At 39.6% G+C, this 27745-nt stretch overlaps 1 protein-coding gene across 2 annotated transcripts in view; it reads right to left on the minus strand.

Annotated features, from left to right (window-relative positions):
- The window catches only part of ME1 (malic enzyme 1), a 342941-nt gene that overhangs the window by 187696 nt on the left and 127500 nt on the right, over positions 1-27745 (minus strand). For both annotated transcript variants that reach the window (XR_012157982.1, XM_073336566.1), the window contains exon 4: positions 420-495. Coding sequence is in view for 1 of the 2 variants with exons in the window: in XM_073336566.1 (XP_073192667.1) it covers positions 420-495 (76 nt within the window). In the remaining variant the exon portion in view is untranslated. The remainder of the gene's footprint in view (positions 1-419; positions 496-27745) is intronic.

The raw sequence follows: 27745 nt of genomic DNA on the forward strand, positions 1-27745 counted from the left end.
AGAACTTTCGTTATAGAGAAATAAAGAGAAGATGTCATATTTGGGAGTTAACTGATCCACATGTAGAGATCATTCAGATGTAAATAATTAAATCAATCCATATCATCTTCAAAAACAAATGAAACCTTTAAATTACATGAGACTGAATATAATTGGCAAGTTATCAAGAAGTTCAAATTCTAAACAGCAAAGGAAATCCTAACACATAGCACAGTTTAAAAGCCACAAGATTCTGAAGCTGCAACTGGAAAGTGGCTTTGATACAACAGTGATTTAAGAAACCTATAGCAACTAATTAATACCACTATACAACCTAATTTAATTTGAATTAAAAGCAGTAGCTAGTCAAAACATTTTAGCCACAGTTACAAAGATACAGATCAAAAGCAACTTTGCCATACAAATAAAATTGAACTTACCCTTATGGCATCTTCAGGCCATGATTTAAGCATTGTAGCAATGTGCCCCTGGTCATGGATGGTGATAAAAAGACCTCTGCAAGCAAATAAATGAATATTTTGCATTTCTACATTATATGAACATTTATTTAAAATTTTTAGCATTTACTTAAATGTCTATTTAATTTACTCTGTATCAAGCAGCTATGTGTTAAAATATCTGTATATCATAAAAACAATCACAGGACCAAATGGAACTCTCAATAACCACCTGTTTAGAGATGTAAGCCTGTGAGAAACACTTCTATGAGCTAAATCAAAAAAAGTGTTTAATTTATTATGGAATACAGTATTACTTTTAAAACTGATTCAGCACTCAAAAAGGTAAAAGATTGCCAGATTTGGCCACTCAGGTATAAACTCTGATTGATTTACTTAAAAATACAGTATTTGGCCCCATGGTTAAAACAGATAAACCAATATTAAGAATAAGACTGAATTTAAAACATATTTTAAATTGTTTATGCATTTCATAGGATGTTTGTCTGAAACTACAAATTCATGTAGCATATGATATAGCTACTTTTCATGCAGATCTAAAAAATATATTTGGCAGACTGAAAAAGAATAGGCCGATTCCTATGAACTAAAGTATAAGGTATCCATGAAATGCTCTAGGTTAAGTACAAATTATAAGAATGCAGGAGCAATTGCATACATTATTTAAAAAAACAGTCCACCAGCCTTTAGGGTTAGACATCCCCTTTGACTTGTGTGCAACAAGGGTATTATACTACAAGCTTTGCATATACAGAACTTGCCTTGGGCCCCCCAAAAGAGGAAATATCCTGTAGTTTTGAATGTACTCATAATTTTACTTTAGCAGAATGCTTGAAAATTGTTATTTAGCACTGCTAATACAATGGAACTTATACTAATGAGCTACAAGTGGTATTTTAATTCACTATTCACTGATTTTTTTTATCATCCTACAGCCCTTTTTCAAAATTACCTCAGCTGCAATGGGAGTTATATGCACATAAGAAATGCAGTATTATCTCATAACCCATGTGAAAGAGTGGGTGAAATCCTAGCTTTAATGAAGACAACAGCAGAAGTCTCATTGACTTCACCTTTAAAAACCATGGAGAAAATGACAAAAAAGAAGATTTCAACACAAGTTATACAGGATTACACAGGATTACACAGATTTCAATACAAATTACACAGGAGTAAGGTAAAATTATTATAAAATTTGTCTTTATTACAGAGACAAGAAAAACTATATAAACATTTACTGCACATGGTCTCACAGTCCCACTGCCACCTCCAGGCAAGTGGACCCATGGCCATAAGGAGTCAATGGAACCTCACAGATTTCACTGGAGTTCTCATGGGTGCAAAGGGATCCACCATCATGGATGTGGTCTGAGGAAGAGCTCTGTGTAAATTCAAAAGCTTGTCTCTCTCACCAACAGAAATTGGTCCAATAAAAGATATTACCCACCTTGTCCCTTTAAGATATTTGGGACAATTACCTATTATATACTATCAGGTAAACATTTAAACCTTTTAGATCAAGTTCCTCCCACACAATAATAGCCCAAAATATACTATGAAACGTGTTCCACTGATCCATCAAAATGATCAGGGCCGGCTCTAGGTTTTTTGCCACCCCAAGCAAAAAAATTCTTGGCGGCCCCCTCCCTTTTTTTTTGGCTTTTACACGTTTGCATTTTGAAATGTTTTGTTTTGTTTTGACTGTTTAAAATTTTTAAAAAATGAAAACAGAGAATTTGTAGTTACTGAAATAAAACAATTTCCTACTAGTGTATTCATTTAATTTTAACAAAATCACAATTACAAACAATTTGGGTTCAACTATACACTGTAATGAAAAACGTTAGTGTCTTCTGGTGCGCCCAGTTTCTCATAAATTAAAAGAATTTATATGAACTGAATTTTTCTGGTTTTTATACTTGCGTAGTCTTTTAATAATTCAGTGAAATCTAAATTTTTTGCAATGGTACTTTCAATTGAAATTAATGCGAGTCGTAACAAACAATTTTGAGACATGGTGGACCTCAAATAATTTTTTAGTAATTTCAGTTTTGAGAAACTGCACTCACCAGAAGCCATTGATACTGGTACTGTTAAAAGAATGTGTAATGCTATAGTAGTGTTTGGAGTGAGGTGCTCGGGGCTGTACATCCCGCCCGTGGGCCCCCAGCCCGATCTCAGACCCCGACCCACCTCTGCAGAGGGGACAGTAACCAACAGAACAGCTGGGAGGTGGGCCAGCCGTAGGGGGAGGGGGCGGATCAGGGCGGGACCCCCACGCTGAGCCCGCCACCCTGCCCAATGCAGGGTCTCATTGATTGACTGAGCGGAGCCGGGGGGAAAAAAAGGATGGCTGGAATGCCACCCCTGGAAATGTGCCGCCCCAAGCACATGCTTGCTTTGCTGGTGCCTAGAGCCGATCCTACATATGGTAAGCACCTAGGATGCATTATATTGACTAAGAAATGGGGAATAAGTATTTCAGGTGCTCTATACATGCAGGTTTCACTGTGCTTTGGGTGACTAATAAGTGACTTTTTCCACTCTGTTCCAAAATATAGTCAATGCATTATCAGATGAAAAATCAGTCCCTTCCTAGTGTTTGGATTTGTTTACAAAGAAACTCATAACAGTGTAAGCAGTGTCAGGATGAGCTCCACCCTGACATCTGGTGGTGAGGTGTGGCAAGTTGTGGAAAAGAACTTCAGGGGCCGATCTCATTTGCATAGGCACACCCACCCCACCTAGAATGAGGCCATAGCTGCCCAAGTGGTCACTTTGGCTGCTGTGGGATCCCCAGTGTCTCTGTTATTGGGGCAGGAAGAATAAATTGTTATTACCCTGATTATGGGAACTGTGCTGGGAACTGTACTTGGCCTTTTGTTATGATGGAGGGATTCACCATCAACTAAGTAGCACTCGCTAGGCAAGGGTCATGGGTTCCAAAACTCTGTGACTTGAGAGAGGCTGGGGATAGGTATTAATACTTGGTGGCATGGGCCCCCTGGTGAGGACCTTACATGCTAATTGAACTTCCTCCTCTCTCCACTGTGGAATATCAGAGCTAATTTTGATTCCATTAGGAGTCTAGTTACAGGCTGCTGAGCTCACTTCGGGCTAATGGTGTACCAGCACTGAGGCTCCCCTACTACAAGCTGAATTCACCAAAGAGCTGAACTGACTAAGAGCTGAAATCACTGAGTGTTGTGTTAAGTAGTGGGGGAGCCTGAAGATATATTGTGGAGCAGTTTGTGGGACAGCTGGAGTGCCTTGTGGACAGGCTGGTGGAGCAGTTCGTGGGACGGCGGGAGCTGCTTGTGGGATGTGGAGCGGAGCAGTTCGTGGACCAGCTGGTGGAGCAGTTTGTGGGACGGTGGGAGCTGCTGGTGGGCAGCGGAGCCAAGCCGAGCGGAGCCGAGCGAAGCAGTTCGTGGGGCGGCTGGCGGAGCGGAGCGAAGGCCTATGGAGCTGTGGGGTGGTCAGCTTCAGATCATGTAAGGTGCCCCTTACCTCTCTTCCCCCCCCATCTCCACCCAGGTTGGGAGGTAAAGCTCTGCAGATAAACTTTCGAACTCTGGGGCTCCCCTGACCAGGGAAAGAGACTTTTGGGTCATTGGACTTTTGGGACTTTGGGTGATTTGGGGTTGCTGGACTCAAGAACCAAAGGGAAAGGACATGCCCCAAATTTGCTCAGGGTGGGGTTTTGCTCATGGGTTGTATTACGAATCCTGTTGGTGGTGTTTCCCCAACATAATGCCACATTGTTTCTCTCTGATATTAAAAGGCTTTTGCTACACTCAGACTCTGTGCTTGCGAGAGGGGAAGTATTGCCTCTTTGAGGCACCCAGCGGGGGTGGTATATATTTGTCCCAGGTCACTGGGTGGGCACTCAAGCCGGTTTGCATTGTGTTATTGGAATGAATCCCCTAGATATTGAACCCGGCCCTTGTTGTTGCCAACTCTGATGGGCAGAAGGGTTACAACAGTATAACAAAAAGAAAAGGAGTACTTGTGGCACCTTAGAGACTAACCAATTTATTTGAGCATAAGCTTTCATGAGCTACAGCAGTGAGCTGTAGCTCACGAAAGCTTATGCTCAAATAAATTGGTTAGTCTCTAAGGTGCCACAAGTACTCCTTTTCTTTTTGCGAATACAGACTAACACGGCTGTTACTCTGAAACCTAACAGTATAACAAATTCCATCCCCTGCCTTTGCAGCTCATAGAGTTCCTCCTAGATGACTGTCCAGCTTAGACCTTCTCTGCTCTAAGAGACACTCCCTTATTCAGAGTCAAGTTTACAAGCCCCACTGCCTCAGTAATATCTACCAATGGTTCCATGCAACTTAATACTTACTAACAGGATGAGTCAACAGAAAAATCCTGCCAGAAAAAATACACAATGTAGGTCTCTCATAGTCCTGCTTTACTTTAATTTTTAAAAAGTTTTAGAAGATTTGTCAATATACGACATACACAATACATGCTACTCTAGTTACAATTAATTTATCTTTTTCTTCAAAATTTCTGCAAACACTACTTCTACCACAGATCTCCACTGTTAGCTAAAGATCTTTCTATAAACAGAAGTTTATATATTCTTATATCACACATTATCATAGTATGTTGAACATACTGTATATATCTGATTGACCTGACAATATTGCTTAAGTCCAAAAATTCCTAACCAAAGGAAAGATACAACACATTTTGTTTTCTTATTATAGGAAAAACAGGCAAAACTGTGTGCATTTATAAATACAAAAAACAAATAAATTCAAAAATCAACCAAGGACACATAATGTAAGACATGACAATAAAATACAGGATAGAGAAGAAATCAGCAGCTTGTGAGTTAGTATTGCATGTGTTAACCCAAAAGGTTTTGGCTTGTTTGTGTTTTGTGATGCACAGCACAGACATTGTTATTTTGTAAAACTTGTAAATTACTGTGTCCGTTTTATAAATCACCTAAGGCCAATTAGTATTGCTTAAGCATTGTAAGCATCGTGGAGTTTAAAATTACTTTTGACTATAAGAACACCAAAGAAAAGAGCTGTACAGCCATCCTTCTTTTAGACTTAAACTGACCTAACATCTCTGTGTTAAATGAAGCAAAAAGCTGTATGGATTTTCTAAAGAGCTTGAATCCAGCCCAGAGTGGTAAAGTGACCTTTCAAAATCTGTGGAGCAAGGTCTCATTGGAATGGATTCCTTGACGGGGGAAATAAAAGCAGTATGGGTGCTTAACCGATGACATTGTTAAAACATTTGTAAGGAACTTTGCAGAAGTATGCCGTATTCATTTTAGAAATCTGTTCCAGTGGGACAGCATCCAAACAACAATGACAAATAGGGATCAAAATGTAAACATAAGAGTCATACCCCAACATTTTTTCTCCCCTTTTTTCCTTCTTGCTTCTTTCCACTTGTTTCTGAAGGCAGCATTTCTCTGACTGTCCAGATACCCATGGTATTAGAGAGAGAATTTTCTCTTGTCTTTTTCATTTCTTGTCTCTGTAGCTCTATATTCAGTCTTCTCTCTCCTTTTCTTCTCAGTGATTTTCTCATCTCCCTTTTTTCTCAGACTTTCCAGAATCCTCTTCCCCAAATCACTCTTCTCTAACACCTTCTTCCACAAGCAGCTAGTTTTAAAGTCTAATGCTGATCGCAAACCAGTTTTACATTAATGTAACTATAACGCTATATAAGGGGATATTCAGAGCATACTGCTAGGGTTGAAACTGTTTTAACAGTTCCCTTTGTGTCTGTTAAGGGACAACAGTCTCTTAACTATGCAGTTCAGCAGAGACCTTGCCATCCTCAATGAGACACATTCAGTCAGAAAAACATATACATTGTAACCCTGCTCGAAGTTCCCAGAAATGTGGGCTAGTTTGAAAAAAAATGAGAAGTTTTCATCCTGCAGCCAGTTATCCTCATGCTACCATCTGAGAAAGGAATATTAGAAATTTTTCCACTATGTAGCTGTAACACCAGATAAAAGGAATCCAGCAATATTAAGGTCTAAGAGTTCACTTCAAATGCTGCCAGCATGAAACCCATTTATGCTGGAAATGGCCCACATTGATTATCATGCACATTGTAAGGAGAGTGGTCACTTTGGATGAGCTATTACCAGCCAGAGAGTGAGTTTTTGTGTGTGTGTTTTTTTAAAAAAAAGGGGGTGGGGGGGGAGAAAACCTGGATTTGTGCTGGAAATGGCCCACCTTGATTTTCATACACATTGTGAGGAAAGTGGTCACTTTGGATAAGCTATTACCAGCAGGAGAGTGAGTTTGTGTGTGTGGTTTTTGGAGGGGGGTGGGGGGGGTGAGAAAACCTGGATTTGTGCTGGAAATGGCCCACCTTGATTATCATACATATTTTAAAGAGAGTGGTCACTTTGGATGGGCTATTACCAGCAGGAGAGTAAGTTTGTGCAGGGGGGGGGGCGGAGGGTGAGAAAACCTGGATTTGTGCTGGAAATGGCCCAACTAGATGATCACTTTAGATAAGCTATTACCAGCAGGAGAGTGGGGTGGGAGGAGGTATTGTTTCATGGTCTCTGTGTATATAATGTCTTCTGCAGTTTCCACAGTATGCATCCGATGAAGTGAGCTGTAGCTCACGAAAGCTCATGCTCAAATAAATTGGTTAGTCTCTAAGGTGCCACAAGTACTCCTTTTCTTTTTGCGAATACAGACTAACACGGCTGTTACTCTGAAACCATTCATTGTATAAGGTACCTTTTTGGACAGAGCCCAGTATCTCTGAAAATACTGTTTAAAATCAGACACCTTTGGGCTATTTAACCACTTTTTTTCTATCCTTTGAACGTAGATGTTGACTCATCAGCCAAGGTGTTCAGTCAGCACTTGCATCCCCACATTAACAACCCATATCATAATACAGTTACCTGAACCTACTACAGCAATTGTTTAAAGGGAAAAATAATATTAGGAAACTATGTATTTTAGCCTTCTTAATTAAATGTCACAGCTAGAAACAAAGAGGAACAGCAGCACCATATGGTTAGCCAGTTCTTTGTTGACCTTACTGCCCTGTGGACCAACAGTGCACACATTCCCGTTCCACTTTCTCCTTCCTCGCAATAGCTCAGTGAGCCCTGTAGGGTGGGTCAGAGTCAATGGAGCATTGATTGCGGGTTGGAAGCTCATTTGTACAATAAACTCTTCTCCCTGATTAGTTCTGCATTACTCACCTGTGAAGCAAATTCAAATCTACATAACTCTTTGCTCATTGGGTATGATTGTCTTGAGAATCAAGCAGCATAGTGAAGAGTCAGCACATATGTTATTCTATTGTACTGCCTTAACAAAAGGTAACAGGGGTTCAGGATTTGACGCTCAGTAACTGAGTGCACACAAAAAACTATGTTAAAAGAACATTATTAAGGTTTCAAAGTCAAGCACTGAAAAGTTAGGACACACCAGAATTAAGGCAACCTGTGAAACCTTAATTCACCCCCCTTGTGCTTATGGATTATGATACAGTCTTTAATCATAAGATCAAATACTATTTTTTCTACAGGACCCCACCTCATTTAGTCCACAGATTGGACAATGCTCATTTAATAAGCAACTGTTTGATATTTTATTTTTTCCTCATTATTTTCTCCCATGCCTTATCTGATGCACACTGCTCAAACCCTGCTCAGAAGACAGAATTTTAATTTCCTCCTGGGCTTTTCTATGGCATTCATCACTATAATATCTATAATATGCTGTATCGTCACTATAATATACTGTAAAGAATTTATTTTCACAACACTCCTGTGAGATGAGTGGGTATTATTATCCCCATTTTACAGATGGCAAACATACACAGAGGGATTAAGATCAAAAGTTACTGCTAACTTTGGGTGCCCAATTTGAGAGACCTAGCAGCTGATATTTCAGAGTACTTAGCATTTTATACCACTTTATATATTCAAGCACAGCTCCCATTAACTTCAGTTGTACTTATAAGATTTGTACTTCTGCAAATCAGGCCCTAAAATCTCAAGTTGGGTACCCACAAAATGAGGACCATACAATTAGTGACCATCTCTGAAAAATTTATTTTAAACGACTTGCCTAGCATGTCATAAGAATTTTATAGCAGAAGGCAGGAAAAGATCCAATTCTCCAAGGCGGCATTCAAATACCTTAATCATCAGATCATACTCTCCCTTACTGCCTTCCTCTGCCTCATTCACTGCACACCTCCCAACATCTGCAAGACTACAGCAGACAGCCTCCTTCAAGTACACAACCCTGATTCATGCCCACAGCAGAGTGGAAAACTCTAACCCTAACCCTCCATGAATTTATCTAGTTCTTTTTTGAACCCTGTTATGGTCTTGGCCTTCACAACATCCTCTGGCATGGAGTTCCACAGATTGACTGGGCATTGTGTGAAGAAATACTTCCTTTTATTTGTTTTAAACCTGCTGCTTATTAATTTCATTTGGTGACCCCTATTTCTTGTGTTATGAGAAGTAGTAAACACTTCCTTATCTACTTTCTCTACACCAGTCATGATTTTATAGACTTCAATCATATCTCCCCTTAGCTGTCTCTTTTCCAAGCTGAAAAGCCCCAGTTTTATCAATCTCTCCTCATATGGAAGCCGTTCTATACCCCTAATCATTTTTGTTGCCCCTTTCTGAAGCTTTTCCAATTCCAATATATCTTTTTTGAGATGGGACGACCACATGTGCACACACTATTCAAGATGTGGGTGTACCATGGATTTCTATAGAGGCAACATGATATTTTCTGAACTTTTATCTATCCATTTCTTAATTATTCCCAGCATTCTGTTCGCTTTTTTGACTGCCACTGCACACTGAGTGGATGTTTTCAGAGAACTATCTATAATGACTCCAAGATCTCTTTCTCAAGTGGTAACAGCTAATTTAGACCCCATCATTTTATATGTATAGTTGGGATTATACTTTCCAATGTGCATTACTTGAAATTTAATGTTGCTAAATGCAATCTGCCATTTTGTTGCCCAGTCACCCAGTTTTGAGAGATCCTTTTGTAGCTCTTCGCAGTCTGCCTGGATCTTAACTATCTTTAGTAATTTTGTATCATCTGCAAATTTTGCCACCTCACTGTTTACCCCTTTTCCCAGATCATTTATGAATTCGTTGAATAGGACTGGTCCCAGAACAGACCCCTGGGAGACACCACTATTTACCTCTCTCCATTCTGAAAACTGACCATTTACACCTATCCTTTGTTTCCTATCTTTTAACCAGTTATATGATATGCCACAAAATGCTGAAACTCCAAGTACAACAATGGAATACCTCCTGGCTAAATATCATATTGACATGCTATTTCTATATCTTTAACAGAAATAAATATGATAAAAATAATAAACAGGCAATTTTTTGTATTCCAGGGACAAGGGACCCCGACCAAGACCTAGACACTCTACAAACACAGAATACTAAGCAGTTTCTCCCCCGAAGAGCTTACACTATAGACAAGACAAAGCATCAAGCAGTAAGGCTATAACATACAACCAAAGTGAATAGACTAATGGTTTGCAAATGTCATTTTAGTACCACAGTTTTTGTTATGGTTTTGTTTTGTTTTTTTCATTTCTCAGGTGGGGTTCTGTGGGAAGGGATTAACTAAACTAAAAGACAAAGAAAGGGAGAGAGAACACAGAAGAGAGTGAGTAAGGGCAACAGAGAATGCAAAAGGGGGGGAAGGGGGAACATGAAGGGCAAGTGAAATGAGGCTGAAGTGTACAAAGAGCATTTACACCCTGCTCATCTCCTTGGTAAATGAAGAAGTGATAATAGAGATGGCAGAATTCTCATATCGGGCTTGATACTCTGCTGTACCCAAAAATCAGTGGGTGCAGCTCGAGGGGGCACAAACAGGTTGCAGTTCCATGATCCTAAATCCAGTTTATGCTAGTACAGTTCCAGAACATTTTTAAGGAGGCTGGGGGCTGCAATTAAGTAAATCCACTGCCTACAGCTCCCAAGAAGAGCTGACCAAAATTCAGGATTTTTGGTTTGTGAGAAATTTCAAGATTTCAAAATTTAATTTCATTCCAAATCTGATCAAAACCAATTTTTTCAAAATTATTATGAACTTGAAATCCTCTGACACATGGTGTGTTGGAAACAAAATATGCTCGCTGGAACTGAGAGCTGCAGACTCAAACTGACATGCTTGTAGCTGGAAGGCCTGAGGTCTCCAGCAGTCCACCAGGCAACCTGGCAGGGAACCAGGCAGGGCTCCAGTGGAATCTTGCCTGTGATTCAACAAAAGTTTGCTGAATCCCAACTTGCTTTCTGAGACATTTCAGGTTTAACAAACCGGCACTTTTTCATGAAACATTTGTCAGAAAATGTTCATCAAGCTCTAGACTCAAAGGGTCATCCATCAGCCAGGACAGGAATTGCCACAGAGCAGTAGTGCTCTTGCAATGACCCCACCCCCACCCCAATGTTGGCTCTACTGCTGGGAACTGCCCACAATGCAGGATAGGAAATGGCTTTGTTTTCTTGGCCCTTTGAGCTGCCAAAGCAGCACAAAAGGGCTGGGAAAGAATCTGGTTTAAATGTTTTATTAATCATGCCAGCATATTTACTGGCTAATTTAGAATGTCAGATAAAGATTTTGTGTCAAATTGATAAGCAGCATAAGACACTTTCTATACTTGTCTATAGCGTGTCATCTCTGGCAGAAAAGTGACTAGGAATGAGACTCTGGAGTGGACAGGCCACAACAAGGTGGACACTCAAATTAAGAAGTACTAACTCATGGGTAGAAGCAGTAGTTAAATATTGACCATATTTTGCTAGGATATGGAAGGGAAACCCTCATCATGGACACATCTGCTTTTAAAAAAGGGTGGAGGAAAATACACAGTATAAATTCTGCTGGTCTTTTAGCATGCATATGTACAGCTGCTTTCTAATTAGACACTTAAAAATAACAGCAGCAACAACTACAACAACAAAGAAAGGGCAGAATCAAGCTCCTAGAATTCTCCTGTACCCATGTTGAGCCCAGCCTAGTTTAGAAGTCTTTATTGTAAACACACATTCTAAAATTTGGAATTTAATGCACTCTTCACAAACTGAACTGAGACTCCCACCAAACTAAACAGACTCCTTAAAGGGAGTTATGTATATTTATGTTTCCTTGAGGGACAGTATAGACTGGGACCACTGGGGCTTCCAAAGGTGACTCATCTTGGCAGTAATTAATAATTGCTGGCTCTAAGCTTGTTGTGGGAATTACTTTTCAGATAAAAAACTTCTTTTTAGACCAGACCCTGGGGGTGTTGCTGATCTGCACAGAGTAGTTTAGCGTGTGTATGCGCAACGTTGGCTTAAAACTTACCTTTGCACCTACTTGATCCTGGTACAGCCTCTGTCAAGGACTGGTCCACTACACCAAGTTAAAGCAGCCAGAGAAGTATTCTAATTTATGCCAACTGCAAATAGCCAAGAGAGACTGAAACTACAGCCAAGGACCAGCATGGCACAGAAGCACCATAGACATGCCCCCTATCCTTCAGTCATACCAGGAGAAAGGAAGGGAACTGACATTAGAGCCCTTTCACCAGCTAAGCATCGCGGGAGGTGATCCTCCTTGAGCCAGTTATGTCAGTACAAGGGCCAATTGTGCTGGGAGTGTGGTACAAAAAGGCTATACTACATGAGAGAATCTGGCCCTTAGTTTAGTCACGATAAAGTAAAAAGGTTTAAATATATTGTTTATGATATTTTAGAGTGGAGATTATTCCAGTGACAGCTCATTAGTCTATTTTCCATTAAAATGTAGTTTATAAAAGGATATATGAATCACAGCAATAGAAATCATCCTTTTTCATTCTCTTACCATAATGGGAGGTACTCACTAAGACTTCTTTAAAAATTTCAAACATTTTCCAATAGAACAAAGTTCAAACTTTTCTCATAACCCGAAATATTTTAACAAATACACTCATAAAGAGGATATAGAGTAACAGAGGTAACTTCCCCATGCTGCCTAAAACAACAACCTTAAAAAACACTAGTTCATAGAACAGCTTCAGTTCAATTCACCAATGTTTTTCAGTCATCACCAGCCAGTTTCCTGTATGTTTCACCTACAAGGAAGAGACAAGCTAGTCCCTTAATTCCTGTAATGCAATCCATTATATATTAGTGTTTAAAAGTACACAGAGGAAGTGGATCAAACCTCTGTAAGTGTAAATACCGTACTAAAAACTGTTATGAATGACCATGCCCATTAAACGAAAAGTGTGTTTTGTTTCAGTTCAGCATTATTTTCTGTTCTTCATAATAACCCCAAATTTTAAACGTCTCACTTTTTTCAATCCTTTCTACTGAAATTCATCCCCATGCAGAAAATTGGCACAAGGCCTATGAGCCAGCTATATCCCACTAAGGCCCTATTTTGAAGAATTAAATGGTTCGTAGGCCTTATCCCAGCCCTCTACCCTGCATCCAGCAATGTGGAAGACCCCAGCTAGAGAAACGTGGACTTTAAAGTACCAAGCTGGCCTCTATCGCTTCCAATCTATAGTCAAACAAATATCACCAAAACCAGAGTGCTGGTAAGAAACAAAATGAAGGACAAAGGCAGAAAACACCAGTCATGAGAATAAAAAAATTATAGATAATAGATTGTAGACTCTTGAGATCTGGGAACATGCCTTACTGTTTTGTGGAGTTACATACTAATGGATGATAAGTAATAATGATAATAATAAAGGACAACAACAGGCAAGCAAGAGAAGGATATCAAAGCTGCCTGCAACAATTTATAAATATAAAATTCGTTTGATCTGATATGTTGTCTAATTTATGAACATTATACTGTTTGATTATTATTGTGTTTGCAATATGATTACAAGTGGTTAATTCAAGTAGGAGTGGATTGCATGTTCACAGGAAAGTGGACAATAGCTTCAGATAGCTCCACTGACTGATATTTAATGGACAATACGCATGTCAATTGCTTTGAAGTTTTACCTCACACCATACTGAGTTCAACAGCTAGGGAACAGGAGCAGCTAAAGGGAGTTTTGAGAGAGAGTTTACAGGGCTAGATAAACTTTACATTCTTTAAACTTAAAGCCAAACACATCCAACAACAACAAAGGAACGAGCTTCAGGACTAAAAAGAGAATGCAGGCAGAAGTCCAGCAACAGAGTGGGAATTATCCAGTTTATTGTACCCAATGCAGCATGTATGATTACCTGCCCTATGGGCAGGTGACATATGTGTACATTTGGTGCAAGGAGCTCCTGCCCCTCAGACACTGCGTACGGGCTTTGGAGATGAGAGTGGCTGAACTGGAGGATCTAAGGCAGACAGAGAGGTATATAGATGAGACTTTCTGAAACACAGAAGAACGGTCCCACCCTCGGTCTGACAGCCTTTGAGAAGGATGAAAGTCTCAGGGAAGGAAAACATTCAACTGGAGCAGAGGGAAACGATCCCATAGTTGGGACCCTCCTTCCAGATGATGTTGTGGTATCCTCTCACACTGACAATACCTCTCCGGGGGAGGGAACTCCAGTAATTAGGAAGAGATAGGTATTAGTAATGGGTGATTCAATCATTAGAAACATAGATAGCTGGATTTGCAATGACCAGGAGTGGTGACTTGCCTGCCTGATGAGAAGGCTGCCGATCTCGAGACATCTAGATAGACTTATGTGTAGTTCTGGGGAGGAGCCTGTGGTCATGGTACATGTAGGTACCAACGACTTAGGAAAGGACAGGAGAGAGGTCCTGAAGGCCAAATTTAGGCTGCTAGTTAAAAGATTGAAGTCCAGGACCTCCATGGTAGCATTCTCTGAAATGCTTCCAGTTCCACACGCAGGGCTAGTTAGATAGGCAGAACTGCAGGGTCTCAATGTGTGGATGAGATGATGGTGTAGGGAGGAGAGGTTTAGATTTATTAGAAACTAGGGCAACTTTTGGGAAAGAGAGATATACAGGAAGGATGAACTCCACCTAAACCAAAATGGAACCAGACTGCTGGCACTTAAAATTAAAAAGGTCGTCGAGCAGTTTTGAAACTTAGGGCTGGGGGAAAGCCGACAGGTGCAGAGGAGCACGTGGTTCAGACAGAGATATCCCTTAGCAGATGATCTATTAATGGAGATTCTCTAAGTCCTAGTAAGGAGGAGAGGATGGAAGATAAAAATACAGGTAGGATCTGATGAAACCAGGGTAGATAAAAATCAATGATTTTTTTTTAAAAATCGGATTTTTTTGCTTTAAATCAGATTTTTTTTATAAAATGCCTTTTGAGGAAAAAACCTATCTAAAGATAGTTTTAATTAAGATACATTATAGCTCAAAGACATCTCATCATCGAATAGGGATTATAAATTCTAATTCTATAGCATGAGACTATATTCATGTAATGTTTAAGAAAAGTTTTGTAAATGAGTTCCAATAGTTCATGGATTAGGGACCCAATCTTATGGTGTTCCAGGGGCTTCTGTATAGAAAGATTAACCTAAATAATCTATCTACCCAATGGGACTCAGTGCTCAGTCTAGAAGACACCAGAGACGCTTAGTTTTCCAGTTCTTAAACTGTAGATTTGTGTCTCCAGAGATAAAATGCTTGTTAACAGAAAAAATGTTTTAAAATAAATAAATAATTATAGAGTTGAGAAATAACAGACCTCAACCCTATTGTTCCTCTGAAAATTTGTGTACACGGAGTCAATTCCTTACCTCTCTCTAAAAGTGCAAAGTTTCAAAAAGTTCAATGAATAGAAGATTGTTGGGGGTGGAATAGTTCTGGACAAGGAGAAGAAGTCTGGAGATCAATGTGAGAAGGGAGGGACAGGCAGTAGAAACAAAAGTGAAACTGTTTGACCAGCATATTACAGAAGTCTTGAGGTCTTTCTGCACGTAACCTTCATTGATTTGAGATCTATCATACCATTCCCTCACTAGAAGGGAAAACCTATAATGGCAGCAGGCCGTAAAAGAGACCCAGTCTGGGAATATTTTAATGAAGTTCCTCTACCTGTGGGTAAGACAGGCATGCATGCAAAACGCAAACAGTGCAACAAAGAAATGCAAGGCCTGGTTGTCCAAATGAAACAACATCATGAGAAGTGTTCCTTCTCAGGAGGAAGCTGCATTGAAGATGATGAAAGGGACATGTCTGAACATGAAGGAACTTCAAGTTGGTAAACTTTTTTTATTTCATACTTCTTTCTTAAGGACTGCCTGTCTTCCTTCTGGACTATTCTTGAATTCTCATGTTCGAGCAAAAAATATAGTTTTTACTCTATGGTACTATCATTTTAGATGCAGATGTGATACAAAATAAATAGCTGAAATAGGCAGATCTTCCTTTTACAATTTCACCTTTAAAGTAGTACTGAGTGTCAGTGAGTGCAATGAGTAATACTAAATGAGCACAATGGTAATAATAATTAAATAACTGCATTTGACTTATTTTGTTTAGGAGAATCCATCCTCAACATACAGGATTCTGAAGACTATCCACCTTCAAGATCACCATCATTTTCTATAGTTTCAGTTATCTGCCAAGGATAGTGTTTCAGTCACATCATGTATGTCACATAGCCACAGTATATCATCTGTAGCAAAAAGAAAAAAAAATCTCCATCATTCAGAAACAACCACAGATAAATTTGTGAGAAGAACCAGCAGATTACAAAAAGAGGTAATTGATGAAAAAATTGCCCGGTTTGTTTATGCAACAAACTCTCCCTTCCGTATGACTGAGAACCCACACTTCATTTCCATGGTTCAGTCATTAAGACCAGAATACAGTCCACCCAACAGAGCAGATGTCGCAGGCAAATTGCTGGAAAAAGTGTATGAAAGAGAAATTAAGCAGTGTGCAAAAGGTCTAGAGGGTGAAGTGGTTAATCTGAGTCTTGATGGGTGGAGCAATGTCCACAATGATCCTGGTGTATGTGCTTGTGTGACAACAGAAGAAGGAAAAGTCTTCCTTACAGAAACAATTGATACATCAGGAAATGCACACACACACATTTACCTGAATACTTACAAGAAGAAGCAGCTATAACAAATTGTGGGGGGAAAAAATCAAATGTCTAATACGCAGCTTGGTCACAGACAATGATGCAAATGTATCCAAGAGGAGAAGAAATTATTTAGAAGAGAGTTCCAAGCTAACATCATATGGTTGCAGCGCTCGTTTGATGCACCTCCTAGCCAAAGACTTCAGTGTTCCAGAAATAAAGGCTAATGTTGCTGAAATTGCAAAATACCTCTGTAACAACCACTTTGCAGCAGCTGCTCTGAAAAAAGTGGGAGGAACCAAGCAAACTCTCCCACCAGACATGCGATGGAACTCAGGAGTGGACTGTTTGGAGCACTATAGCAAGAACTGGCCTAATCTGATGTTTGTGAACAAAATCGTGAAAAAATAGATGGCACTCTCACAGCCAAAGCTCTCAATATTGGGCTTAAGAGACATGTTGAACACATGATGAGTACCCTGAAGCCTATTTCTGTAGCCTTGAACAAAATGCAGGGAAATAGCTGTTTTATTGCTGATGCTGTTGAAATTTGGAAGGAACCAAGTAAGATCTTAAAAAGAGAAATATGCAATGACCGAGTTAAATTACAAGCATTAAAAAAACGAATGGGACAAGCACTATCTCAGCTCATTTTCTTGCAAATATTCTCAATACTTGGTACCAGGGTCAAACCTTAACTGCTGACGAAGAGGAGTTGGCTATGACATGGACATCCAGCAAACATCCCTCCATGATGCCAACTATAATAGACTTCAGAGCTAAGGGTGAATCATTCAAGAAATATGTTTGCTGATGATGTTTTTAAGAAAGTCACACCAGTTCGTTCACTGGTGGAAGTTACTTAAGCACTTGGATTCAGAGACTGTTGAAGTGATAATCTCACTTTTAACAGCAGTAGCTTCTTCTTCCAGTGTAGAAAGAATGTTTTCTTCCTTTAGACTAATTTATTCCAAATTGAGAAATCACTTGGGTCCTGAAAAAGCAGGAAAGCTTGTTTTTCTTTTCCAAATTATGAACAAACAGGAAAATGAAGGTGAAGATGACTGACTTAGCTGCAGAAGCCAATATTTTAAGTTTTTCATGTTGACCTGGCTGACAGTCTATTTAATTTTTGTTGTATTTTTTAAATATTTCATTTAACTATTTTAGTTAAAAACAATATTAACAAAAACAAACCTGATTTTAAAAAACTTGAATGTTTAACTGAATTCAAAAATTCATATGCTTGTTTTGTTAAAATATTATGTGTTTGCTGTTGAAGAAAAAAATACATAACATTGTTGTTTCAGTTAAATAAAACAATTAAAATGTCTGTCTAGTGATGTTCTCCTCCTAATACAGCATGGCAAGAAAATCCTCCAAATATTAATGATTAACCTGTTGAATTGGAGATAGTTTATCTCCCAATGACTTCATAAATATCTGTTTCAGTTATCTTTGGTAAATGAAATAACCGAACAATCATTCATTCTCTGATATAGCTGTAAAACTAATCTGAAAATTTTTCAAACTATATCACTTAAAAATGTACAGTGTGTACCTTCTAAAAATGAAACCTACATCTATCTCCGAGTTGTGAAGAATATGTATTAAGCTTATAACAACCAACAAGAATGCACTTTTCTGTAGAAAGCCATGATTAAATCGAGTCTTCCTGACTAGTGATTTAAATCAAATCCACTGTGACAGGGTCGGGCCAGATGGCTACAGGAGAGTGATCCTATTGGGATCCGGGAAGTGGGCGGGCAAAGCCCAGAAGAGTGATAGAAGGCAGATATATTAGCCCCAGGTTAAGTAGGTCCCTTTCCCCTGGGTAAGGTAACAGGGAAGGTTCCAGAATAATCAGGAACTTTCTGGAAACAATTAAGGCAGACAGGCTGATTAGAACACCTGCAGCCAATCAAGAAGCTGCTAGAATCAATTAAGGCAGGCTAAGTAGGGCACCTGGGTTTAAAAAGGAGCTCACTTCAGTTTGTGGTGCGTGCAACGAGCTGGGAGCAAGAGGCGCAAGAAGCGGAGAGTGAGAAGGCATACTACTGGAAGACTGAAAAGTACAAGCATTACCAGACATCAGGAGGAAGGTCTTGTGGTGAGAACAAAGAAGGTGTTGGGAGGAGGCCATGGGGAAGTAGCCCAGGGAGTTGTAGCTGTCACGCAGCTGTTACAGGAGCCACTGTGGACAGCTACAATCCACAGGGCCTGGGGCTGGAACCCGGAGTAGAGGGCGGGCCCAGGTTCCCCCCATCCCTCCAACTCCCTACTTGATACCGGAGGAGTTGAACTGGACTGTGGGTTCCCCCCAGAGGGGAAGGTCTCTGGCCTGTTCCCCAATCCACTAGGTGGAATAGCAGAGACCGCGGGGATTGTTTTTCTACCCATGCTAGCCAGTGATGAGGCTAACTGAGTGAACAGCAGATTTGAGCCACAAAAGTGGCCAAACCGAGTGCTGCAGTGAACCTCTGAGGCGAGAAAATCCGCCAATAAGTGCAGGACCCACCAAGGCAGAGGAGGAACTTTGTCACACCACCCTGTGAGAAACAGTCAATTATATCATGTAATGGCAGATAGCTAAAAAGTGACCAATGCTAGACGTCTAAATAATAAGATGGGTGAACTAAAGTGCCTTGTATTAAATAGGGTTATTGATATAATAGTCATCACAGAAACTTGGTGGAATGAGGATAATCAATGGGACACAGTAATACCGGGGTACAAAATATACCGGAAGGACAGAACAGGTCATGCTGGTGGGAGAGTGGCACTATATGCGAAAGAAAGCATAGAATCAAAAGAAGTAAAAATCTTAAATGAATCAAACTGTACCATAGGATCCCTATGGATAGTAATTCCATGCTCTAATAATAAGAATATAGCAGTAGGGATATATTACCAACCTGTGATAGTAACTGTGAAATGCTCAGGGTGTCTCCTAGCCTCTGTTTGCCAGAAACTGGGAATGAGGGACAGGGAATGGATCACTTGATGATTACCTGTTCTGTTCACTCCCTCTGTGGCACCTGACATTGGCCACTGTCGGAAGACAGGATACTGGGCTAGATGGACCTTTGGTCTGAGCCAGTATGGCCATTCTTAATGTTCTTATGTTAATAGTTTGGCTCAACAGGAAAAAACTGGAACAAAAATATTTGGGTGGATAAAAAGACAGTCTCTGAAGGACAAGGCAGAGAGGAGACAGAGACTGCTGAGGAGCAGACTGAAGCCCCAGTCCCCAGAGGGGTCTGGGATAAACTGGGCCTACCTAAGCCTACAGGTAAGACAGATATACATGTAGACTTTTCATTGTGCTGAAAATCCTTTCCCCTTATGCTTTATTTGTAGTGTTGAGATTATACAATACTTTGTTTTGAAAAGGCTGTTTTGGGTCACTTTATTCACCACTGGTCACAACTCCTGAAAGGCACTTTTGTAGGTAGACAAACCCAGTCAAATCTGCTGAGCAATCATGGTTGATACAAAAGGGTTTTGTAGCCTGGAGACCTGGTCTAAGAGTGGGAGAATCAGGGGATTCCAATCAGAGAGGTGAAGGTGTCACCTGAAAGGGTACAGAGAGAAGCCAGAAACCTGTCCAACCTGGAGAGAGGAGATGATGGAAGCCATATACTGAATGATATACAGGAATATCTCTCACCATGCTCAGGATCAGTATCCAAGCAGAAGCGTCAAATTGGACCCTTTTAAACCCTCCAACCACACTGGTATCTCCCTCAAGATTTGTTCCAGACAGATTTCAACTGGCATCAATGACTTCAGTGGACTATATACCTTAAAGTGAATGTGAAGGTCCCCTCTACTTTCTCACGATTGCCAAAGGACTCTGACCTGAAGCCAGAGTCCTCATCCATTGACCTCCTACAGCTGGAAGTAAGAGAGATAAGATGAGGGGAACCAAAGTTGGGCATAGAGGCATACCCTCTTATCATGTATTGCTGTGCCCTGGACCAATGCCCAGGCAGTCCCCACTAGGTTACAGGGACTTCAATTAAACACTTTCTAACCCACTAAGTGCACTGAGTCATGCCAAAGTTGCTACAGTTGTCATTCAAACCCTCAAAACTAGACCTTCAGGATGCTGGATGTAAGGGAAAACCCATACAGCAGTTTGCCAGTTTTGCCATATGGTAACAATCCTTTCCAGACCCCAAAATTGGTGATCAGCTGAGCCCCCAATATCAAAGAAGTTCAAGCATAGTAGTTTAAGGGTGTGAAGTGTAGGGCTGAAACAGGCCTATATGCAGTTAACTATAGCAACCTCCCTCCCCATCCAGGCAGGAGCCAATCATCCAGCCCCATTACCACCTCCAGTGTCAGCAGCAGTGGGCAGGACAGGCTCTAGTGCCCAGATGCTGCATACAATACCCCTTCTCCCCCATCCCTGCAGCACAAGAAAAAGGGAGGGATGGAAGGGTAAAAGAAGGAAGCAGCTCCCCTTCCCACAAATGAGAGGGGAAGTGGGAAGTGGGAGAGAGCAGTACTCCAGCAGCTCCTAGTTCAGATCTCATCTCCCCACCCATCTCTATTGCTCCCAGCCCCCATCAAAGTATGTACCTTGGCTAGAGAGGTGAGCATTTTTTGATGTGCTAGTTAGGTCTGGCTAAACTACTACTATTTTAAGCATTTTGGAAAAAAACACCACTTTTATTTGAAAAGTATAAATTCTGTTCTTTTCACACTATTTCAGCATGTTAGCTAGATGAATTATGGTCACATGACTGCACAAAAAAAATCAACAATACTGAGAGTGATCAAAATATACACAATTGGACGAAAGAAAATAGGTAATATTAGAACTCATTCCATTTAATATGTTACACTCAAAAAATAAAATAGAAGACACTGAACAAACATGGCTATTTTGAGAATAATCTGAGTAAAATATTACAAAGCCCTTGGTGTGGAAGACTTTAATACCAAGGAAACGTATATTCAGTACACAAAGCACAACTGCTCCTGTTTATTTTGGTCTTTTATTCACTGTTGCACAATCTGCAGTTCACTGTAATATATTAAGGGCTTCAGCGATTAAACTGTGTAATTCAGTACAAACTGTTATTTAAGACATATATTTTTTACATTAATGGAAAAAAGGTGTTTTGATATCTGTTTTATGTTAAGTTTTTGCCAGTCAATATATTTCAGAAACCTACCCATAATAGGAACATAGATAACACTGACTGTCAGAAAATAACGATCTCCTTTGTTTACAGAAACAAACCACAAGTTGTAGTCCTGAATATTTCAGACGACTAAAATTGCTATAATACAGGGCAGACATGGAAAGGAAGATGATGATAAGTACATTTCTGTTTATTGCTTGATCTAATTATAGTCCCAAATTATTCTACCAAACCATAAGTAACAGATATCTTAATTAGATGGAATCCTGTTTGAAAAGGCAGACCTTGGGAAACATTCTGCTTTAAGGGGTCTTTGAGGAGTTCTGCCCCAATGGCCACTAAATTATTTTGACAGCTGCTCAATAAATAACTTAATTACTTACACACAAATAGGCACAAATAGAGCTACTTAAAGATTGTGAATGACAAAACAGTTCAGCAGGGAGGAGCATATTCATTACCAAGAGAGCGGCAAATTAGCTTTTGAAGCAAAACAGTGGGTTATCACCAAAACACACATTTGTTTTATTTTTCTACTCTGTCTAAGGTAAGAGGAACTACGAATAAAAAAATATTTACACCCATCTAGTAGGAATCTTGCTATGCTAATGACATGGAAAAACTAATACAAACCATGTAAAATGTTAAATGTATGAAAATTCAGATCACTGGATATATTTTATGTTTTATGCTTTTCTGTCTCATTAAAATAGCAAAATGTCCAGTATATGGACGCCAATATCTATTGCTACATTCTGTTTAGCTCTAACAGTAAAATATTGCCATTATTTGTTTATGGTAGTTCCCAAAAAACAGGCACAGTCCCTGTCCTGCAAAGCCTACATTCTAAAAAAGGTAGATGAAAACATATTTAATAGACTTACTGTGATTGAATTTTCTCTTCAATTTCCACTTTAATAAAAAAGGAATTACCTCCAAAAACACACAAAAATGTGTAAATAGGTTTGACATGATCTTCCCTGTGTGAGGCTGGCCATATTTGATTTGTTTTACATGTAACCATGCAGGGAACAAACTTAATTTATACCTCAGTGACAACAATAGTCTCAGTATCAAATTATAATATAAAAATCAAGGAAGTCAGAAAGGAAGGTAAAACAAGGTAAGTGCTACTGGAAAATGGCACTCTCCTTTTAAGTTTAAATTCCCTTTAAGTAAAAGAAATAATACAAAAAATATTAACGTGCAGTGTTTCTCCCAATGGTGTAGTTAATCCACCTCTGTGAGAGATGATAGCTATGTCAACAAAAGAAGCCCTCCTATTGACATAGAATTAGAATCATAGGACTGGAAGGGCTCCTGAGAGGTGATCTAGTCCAGTCCCCTGCACTCATGGCAGGACAAAGTATTATCTAGACCATTCCTGACAGGTGTTTGTCTAACCTGCTCTTAAAAATCTCCAATGATGGAGATTCCACAACCTCCCTAGGCAATTTATTCCAGTGCTTAACCACCCTGACAGTTAGGAAGCTTTTCCTAATGTCCAACCTAAACCTCCCTTGCTGCAATTTAAGCCCATTGCTTCTTGTCCTATCCTCAGAAGTTAAGAAAAACAATTTTTCCCCCTCCTTCTTGTAACAACCTTTTACGTACTTGAAAATTGTTATTATGTCCCCCCTTGGTCTTCTTTTCCACCTTAAACAAACCCAATTTTTTCAATCTTCCCTCATAGGTCATGTTTTCTAAACTTTAATCATTTTTGTCGCTCTTCTCTGGACTCTCTCCTATTTGTCCACATCCTTCCTGAAATGTGGTGCCCAGAACTGAACATTACTCCAGTTGACGTCTAATCAGCACAGAGTAAAGGTGAAGAATTACTTCTCGTGTCTTGCTTCCAACACTCCTGTGAATACATTCCAGAATGTTGTTTGGGTTTTTTTGCAACAGTGTTACACTGTTGATTCATATTTAGCTTGTGGTCCACTATGACCCCCATATCCCTTTCCACAGTACTCCTTCCTAGGCAGTCATTTCCCATTTTGTGTATGTGCAACTGATTGTTCCTTCCTAAATGGAGTTCTTTGTATTTGTCCTTATTGCATTTCATTCTATTTACTTCAGACCATTTCTCCAGTTTATCCAGATCATTCTGAATTTTAATCCTATCCTCCAAAGCACTTGCAAACCCTCCCAGCTTGGTATTGTCCACAAACGTTATAAGTGTACTCTCAATGCCATTATCTAATTCATTGATGAAGATATTGAACAGAACCGGATGCAGAACTGATCCCTGCGGGACCCCACTCATTACGTCCTTCCAGCATGACTGTGAACCGCTGATAATGCAAGACAGTATCAAAAGCCTTACTAAAGTCAAGATATACCATGTCTACCATTTCCCCCCATATCCAGAAGGCTTATTACCCTGTCAAAGAAAACTATCTGGTTGGTTTGACACGATTTGTTCTTGACAAATCCATGGTGACGGTTACTTATCAGGTTTCAGAGTAGCAGCCGTGTTAGTCTGTATTCGCAAAAAGAAAAGGAGTACTTGTGGCACCTTAGAGACTAACACATTTATTTGAGCATAAGCTTTCGTGAGCTACAGCTCACTTCATTGGATGCATTCAGTGGAAAATACAGTGGGGAGATTTATATACATAGAGAACATGAAACAATGGGTGTTACCATACACGCTGTAACGAGAGTGATCACTTAAGGTGAGCTATTACCAGCAGGAGAGCGGGGGGGGGGGGGAACCTTTTGTAGTGATAATCAAGGTGGGCCATTTCCAGCAGTTGACAAGAACGTCTGAGGAACAGTGGGGGTGGAGGGGATAAACATGCGGAAATAGTTCTACTTTGTGTAATGGTGTAATGACCCATCCACTCCCAGTCTCTCTTCAAGCCTAAGTTAATTGTATCCAGTTTGCAAATTAATTCCAATTCAGCAGTCTTGTTGGAGTCTGTTTTTGAAGTTTTTTTGTTGAAGAATTGCAACTTTTAGGTCTGTAATTGAGTGACCAGAGAGATTGAAGTGTTCTCCAACTGGCTTTTGAATTATAACATTCATCGGATGCATTCAGTGGAAAATACAGTGAGGAGATTTATATACACACAGAACATGAAAAATACTGCTGGAAATGGCCCACCTTGATTATCACTACAAAAGGTTTTCTTCTCCCACCCACCCCAGCTCTCCTGCTGGTAACAGCTCACCTTAAGTGATCACTCTCATTACAGTGTGTATGGTAACACCCATTGTTTCATGTTCTCTATGTATATAAATCTCCCCACTGTATTTTCCACTGAATGCATCTGATGAAGTGAGCTGTAGCTCACAAAAGCTTATGCTCAAATAAATGTGTTAGTCTCTAAGGTGCCACAAGTACTCCTTTTCTTTTTGTTACTTATCAGCTTATTATCTTCTAGATGTTTGGAAATTGATTGCTTAATTATTTGCTCCATTATCTTTCCAGGTACGGGTACAGAAGTTAAGCTGACTGGTCTATTATTCCCTGGGTTGTCCTTATTTCCCTTTTTATAGATTGGCACTATATTTCCCCTTTTCCAGTCTTCTGGAATCTCTCCCATCTTCCTGACTTTTCAAAGATAATCGCTAACGGCTCATCTATCTCCTCAATCAGATATCTCCTCAGTCAGCTCCTTGAGTATTCTAGAATGCATTTCATCAGACCCTAGTGACTTGAAGACATCTAATTTGTCTAAGTAATTTTTAACTTGTTCTTTCCCTATTTTAGCCTCTTCTGATCCAACCTCATTTTCACTGGTATTCACTTTGTTAGATGTCCAATCACCACCACCCTTGTTGGTGAAAACCGAAACAAAGATGTCATTAAGCACCCCTGCCATTTCTACAGTTTCTGTTGTTATTCCCCCCCCCCCCATTGAGTAATGGGCCTACCCTGTACTTGATCTTCCTCTTGATTCTAATGTATTTGTAGAATGCTTTCTTGTTACCCTTTATGTCTCTAGCTAGTTTAATTTCGTTTTGTGCCTTGGCCTTTCTAGTTTTGTCGCTGCATACTTATATTATTTGTTTATATTCATCCTTTGTAATTTGCCCTAGTGTCCACTCTTTGTAGGACTCTTTTTTGATTGTTAGATTATTGAAGATCTCCTGGTTAAGCCAGGGTGGCCTCTTGCCATACTTCCTATCTTTCCTATGCAGCTGAATAGTTTGCACTTGTGCCCTTAATAATCTCTCTTTGAAAAACTGCCAACTGTCTTCAATTGTTTTTCCCCTTAGACTTGCTTCCCATCGGATCTTAACTACCAACTCCCTGAGTTTGCTAAAGTCTGTCTTCTTGAAATCCATTTTCTTTATTTTGCTGTTCTCCCTCCTACCATTCCTTAGAATCATGAACTCTATCATTTCATGATCACTTTCACCCCAAGCTGCCTTCCACTTTCAAATTCTCAACCAGTTCCTCCCTATTTGTCAAAATCAAATCTAGAACAGCCTCTCCCCAAGCAGCTTTCTCCACCTTCTGAAATAAAAAGTTGTCTCCAATACATTCCAATAACTTGTTGGATAATCTGTGCCCTGCTGTGTTATTTTCCCAACAGATATCTGCGTAGTTGAAGTCCCGCATTACCTCCAAGTCCTGTGCTTTGGATGATTTTCTCTCTCTACACTAGTGGTTCTCAACCAGGGGTACGTGTACCCTTAGGGGTAACACAGAGGTCTTTCAGGGGGTACATCAACTTATTTAGATATTTCCCTAGTTTTATAACACGCTACAGAAAAAGCACTAGCAAAGTCAGTACAAACTAAAATTTCAGACAAAATGAGAAAGTAAGCAATTTTTCAGTAACAGTGTGTTGTGACACTTTTGTATTTTTATGTCTGATTTTGTAAGCAAGTAGTTTTTAAGTGAAGTGAAACGTGGGAGTATGCAAGAAAAATCTGACTCCTGAAAGGGGTACAGTAGTCTGGAAAGGTTGAGAACCACTGCTCTACACCACGAGTTAGGTTGGTATAACTGCGTTGTTCAGCACACCACTGAGTGACATATTTATTCCGATGTAAGTTTACAGTGTAGACCTGGCCTAAATTGAAAAACGAATAGGTCTATTCCATTCTTTGCTGTGCTTCATTGAAAGGAACTCTTGATCTACAATACTTCTGACAAAAATAGTATAGTATTATACTAGAGGCTTTTCTTTTATTGTGTGCCATTCTTCCTCAGCAATACACTATTTAAAACTAGCCAATTTCAAACTAACTAGTCACGTAACACTTTCCAAAAATAAAATAAACCAAATGATATAAAATTATTATTAATTCTGGTGGCAACGACACCATTTTACATAATATAAAAGAAACTGAAAACACATCTATTTTCACTTTCACACAGCCACAGATCTCCACACATAATTAAAAATGTCATCACTTGTTTTATTTTATCTATTTATTTAGATCTTTAAAATGTATATTCAAGAGATAATACTACTGGTTTCAAATGTAAAATATTTACAATATTTCTGTAAGTAGCAACCTTTAATGGAATATTTGTTTATGTCTTGTGACAGTACTTGGTCTTTATATTCTGCTTATTTTGAACAAAATATTTCACATGGTACATAATCAAATTAAGCAATCTTGTCTGCTTCTGTTGGATGTCTGAGAAGATTGAAGAAGTCCTACAGAATGAATTATGAATAAGAGAAGATGTCCCAATAGGTAAATTAACTGACAGAAAAGACGTACAAACAACAGCTTGTACATGTTCAGCTGGGAATTTTCAATAAGTTTTCAGCCTAGATTTCTGAATCAACTCTGCAGTTCTGGGATCTTCCCTGTCTGGTACTGAAGAGTTCATGGGAGAGAGAGAAACCGAATTCGTTAACTTTTAGGATCCAAACCTATTTAGGAATTTAACACTGGATCAAAGATTTCTTCAAAGACCTCAGATGTTTAAAAAAGTTCCCTCACAAAAGCAGATGAAAAACAACTGCAACTAAGTGTCAACTAATTCACCATGCACAATAACCCTTCACCCACATCCACCCCACCCATGAAGTGGGGGAAGGAGAAATGGAGATGTGATGAGAATTATTTTGGCCAACTCACTGGGGGTTAAATGGAGGACTTCCATACCTAAAT

The sequence above is a fragment of the Lepidochelys kempii genome, chromosome 3 (assembly GCF_965140265.1).
Source record: "Lepidochelys kempii isolate rLepKem1 chromosome 3, rLepKem1.hap2, whole genome shotgun sequence".
NCBI classification, from domain to species: Eukaryota; Metazoa; Chordata; order Testudines; family Cheloniidae; genus Lepidochelys; species Lepidochelys kempii.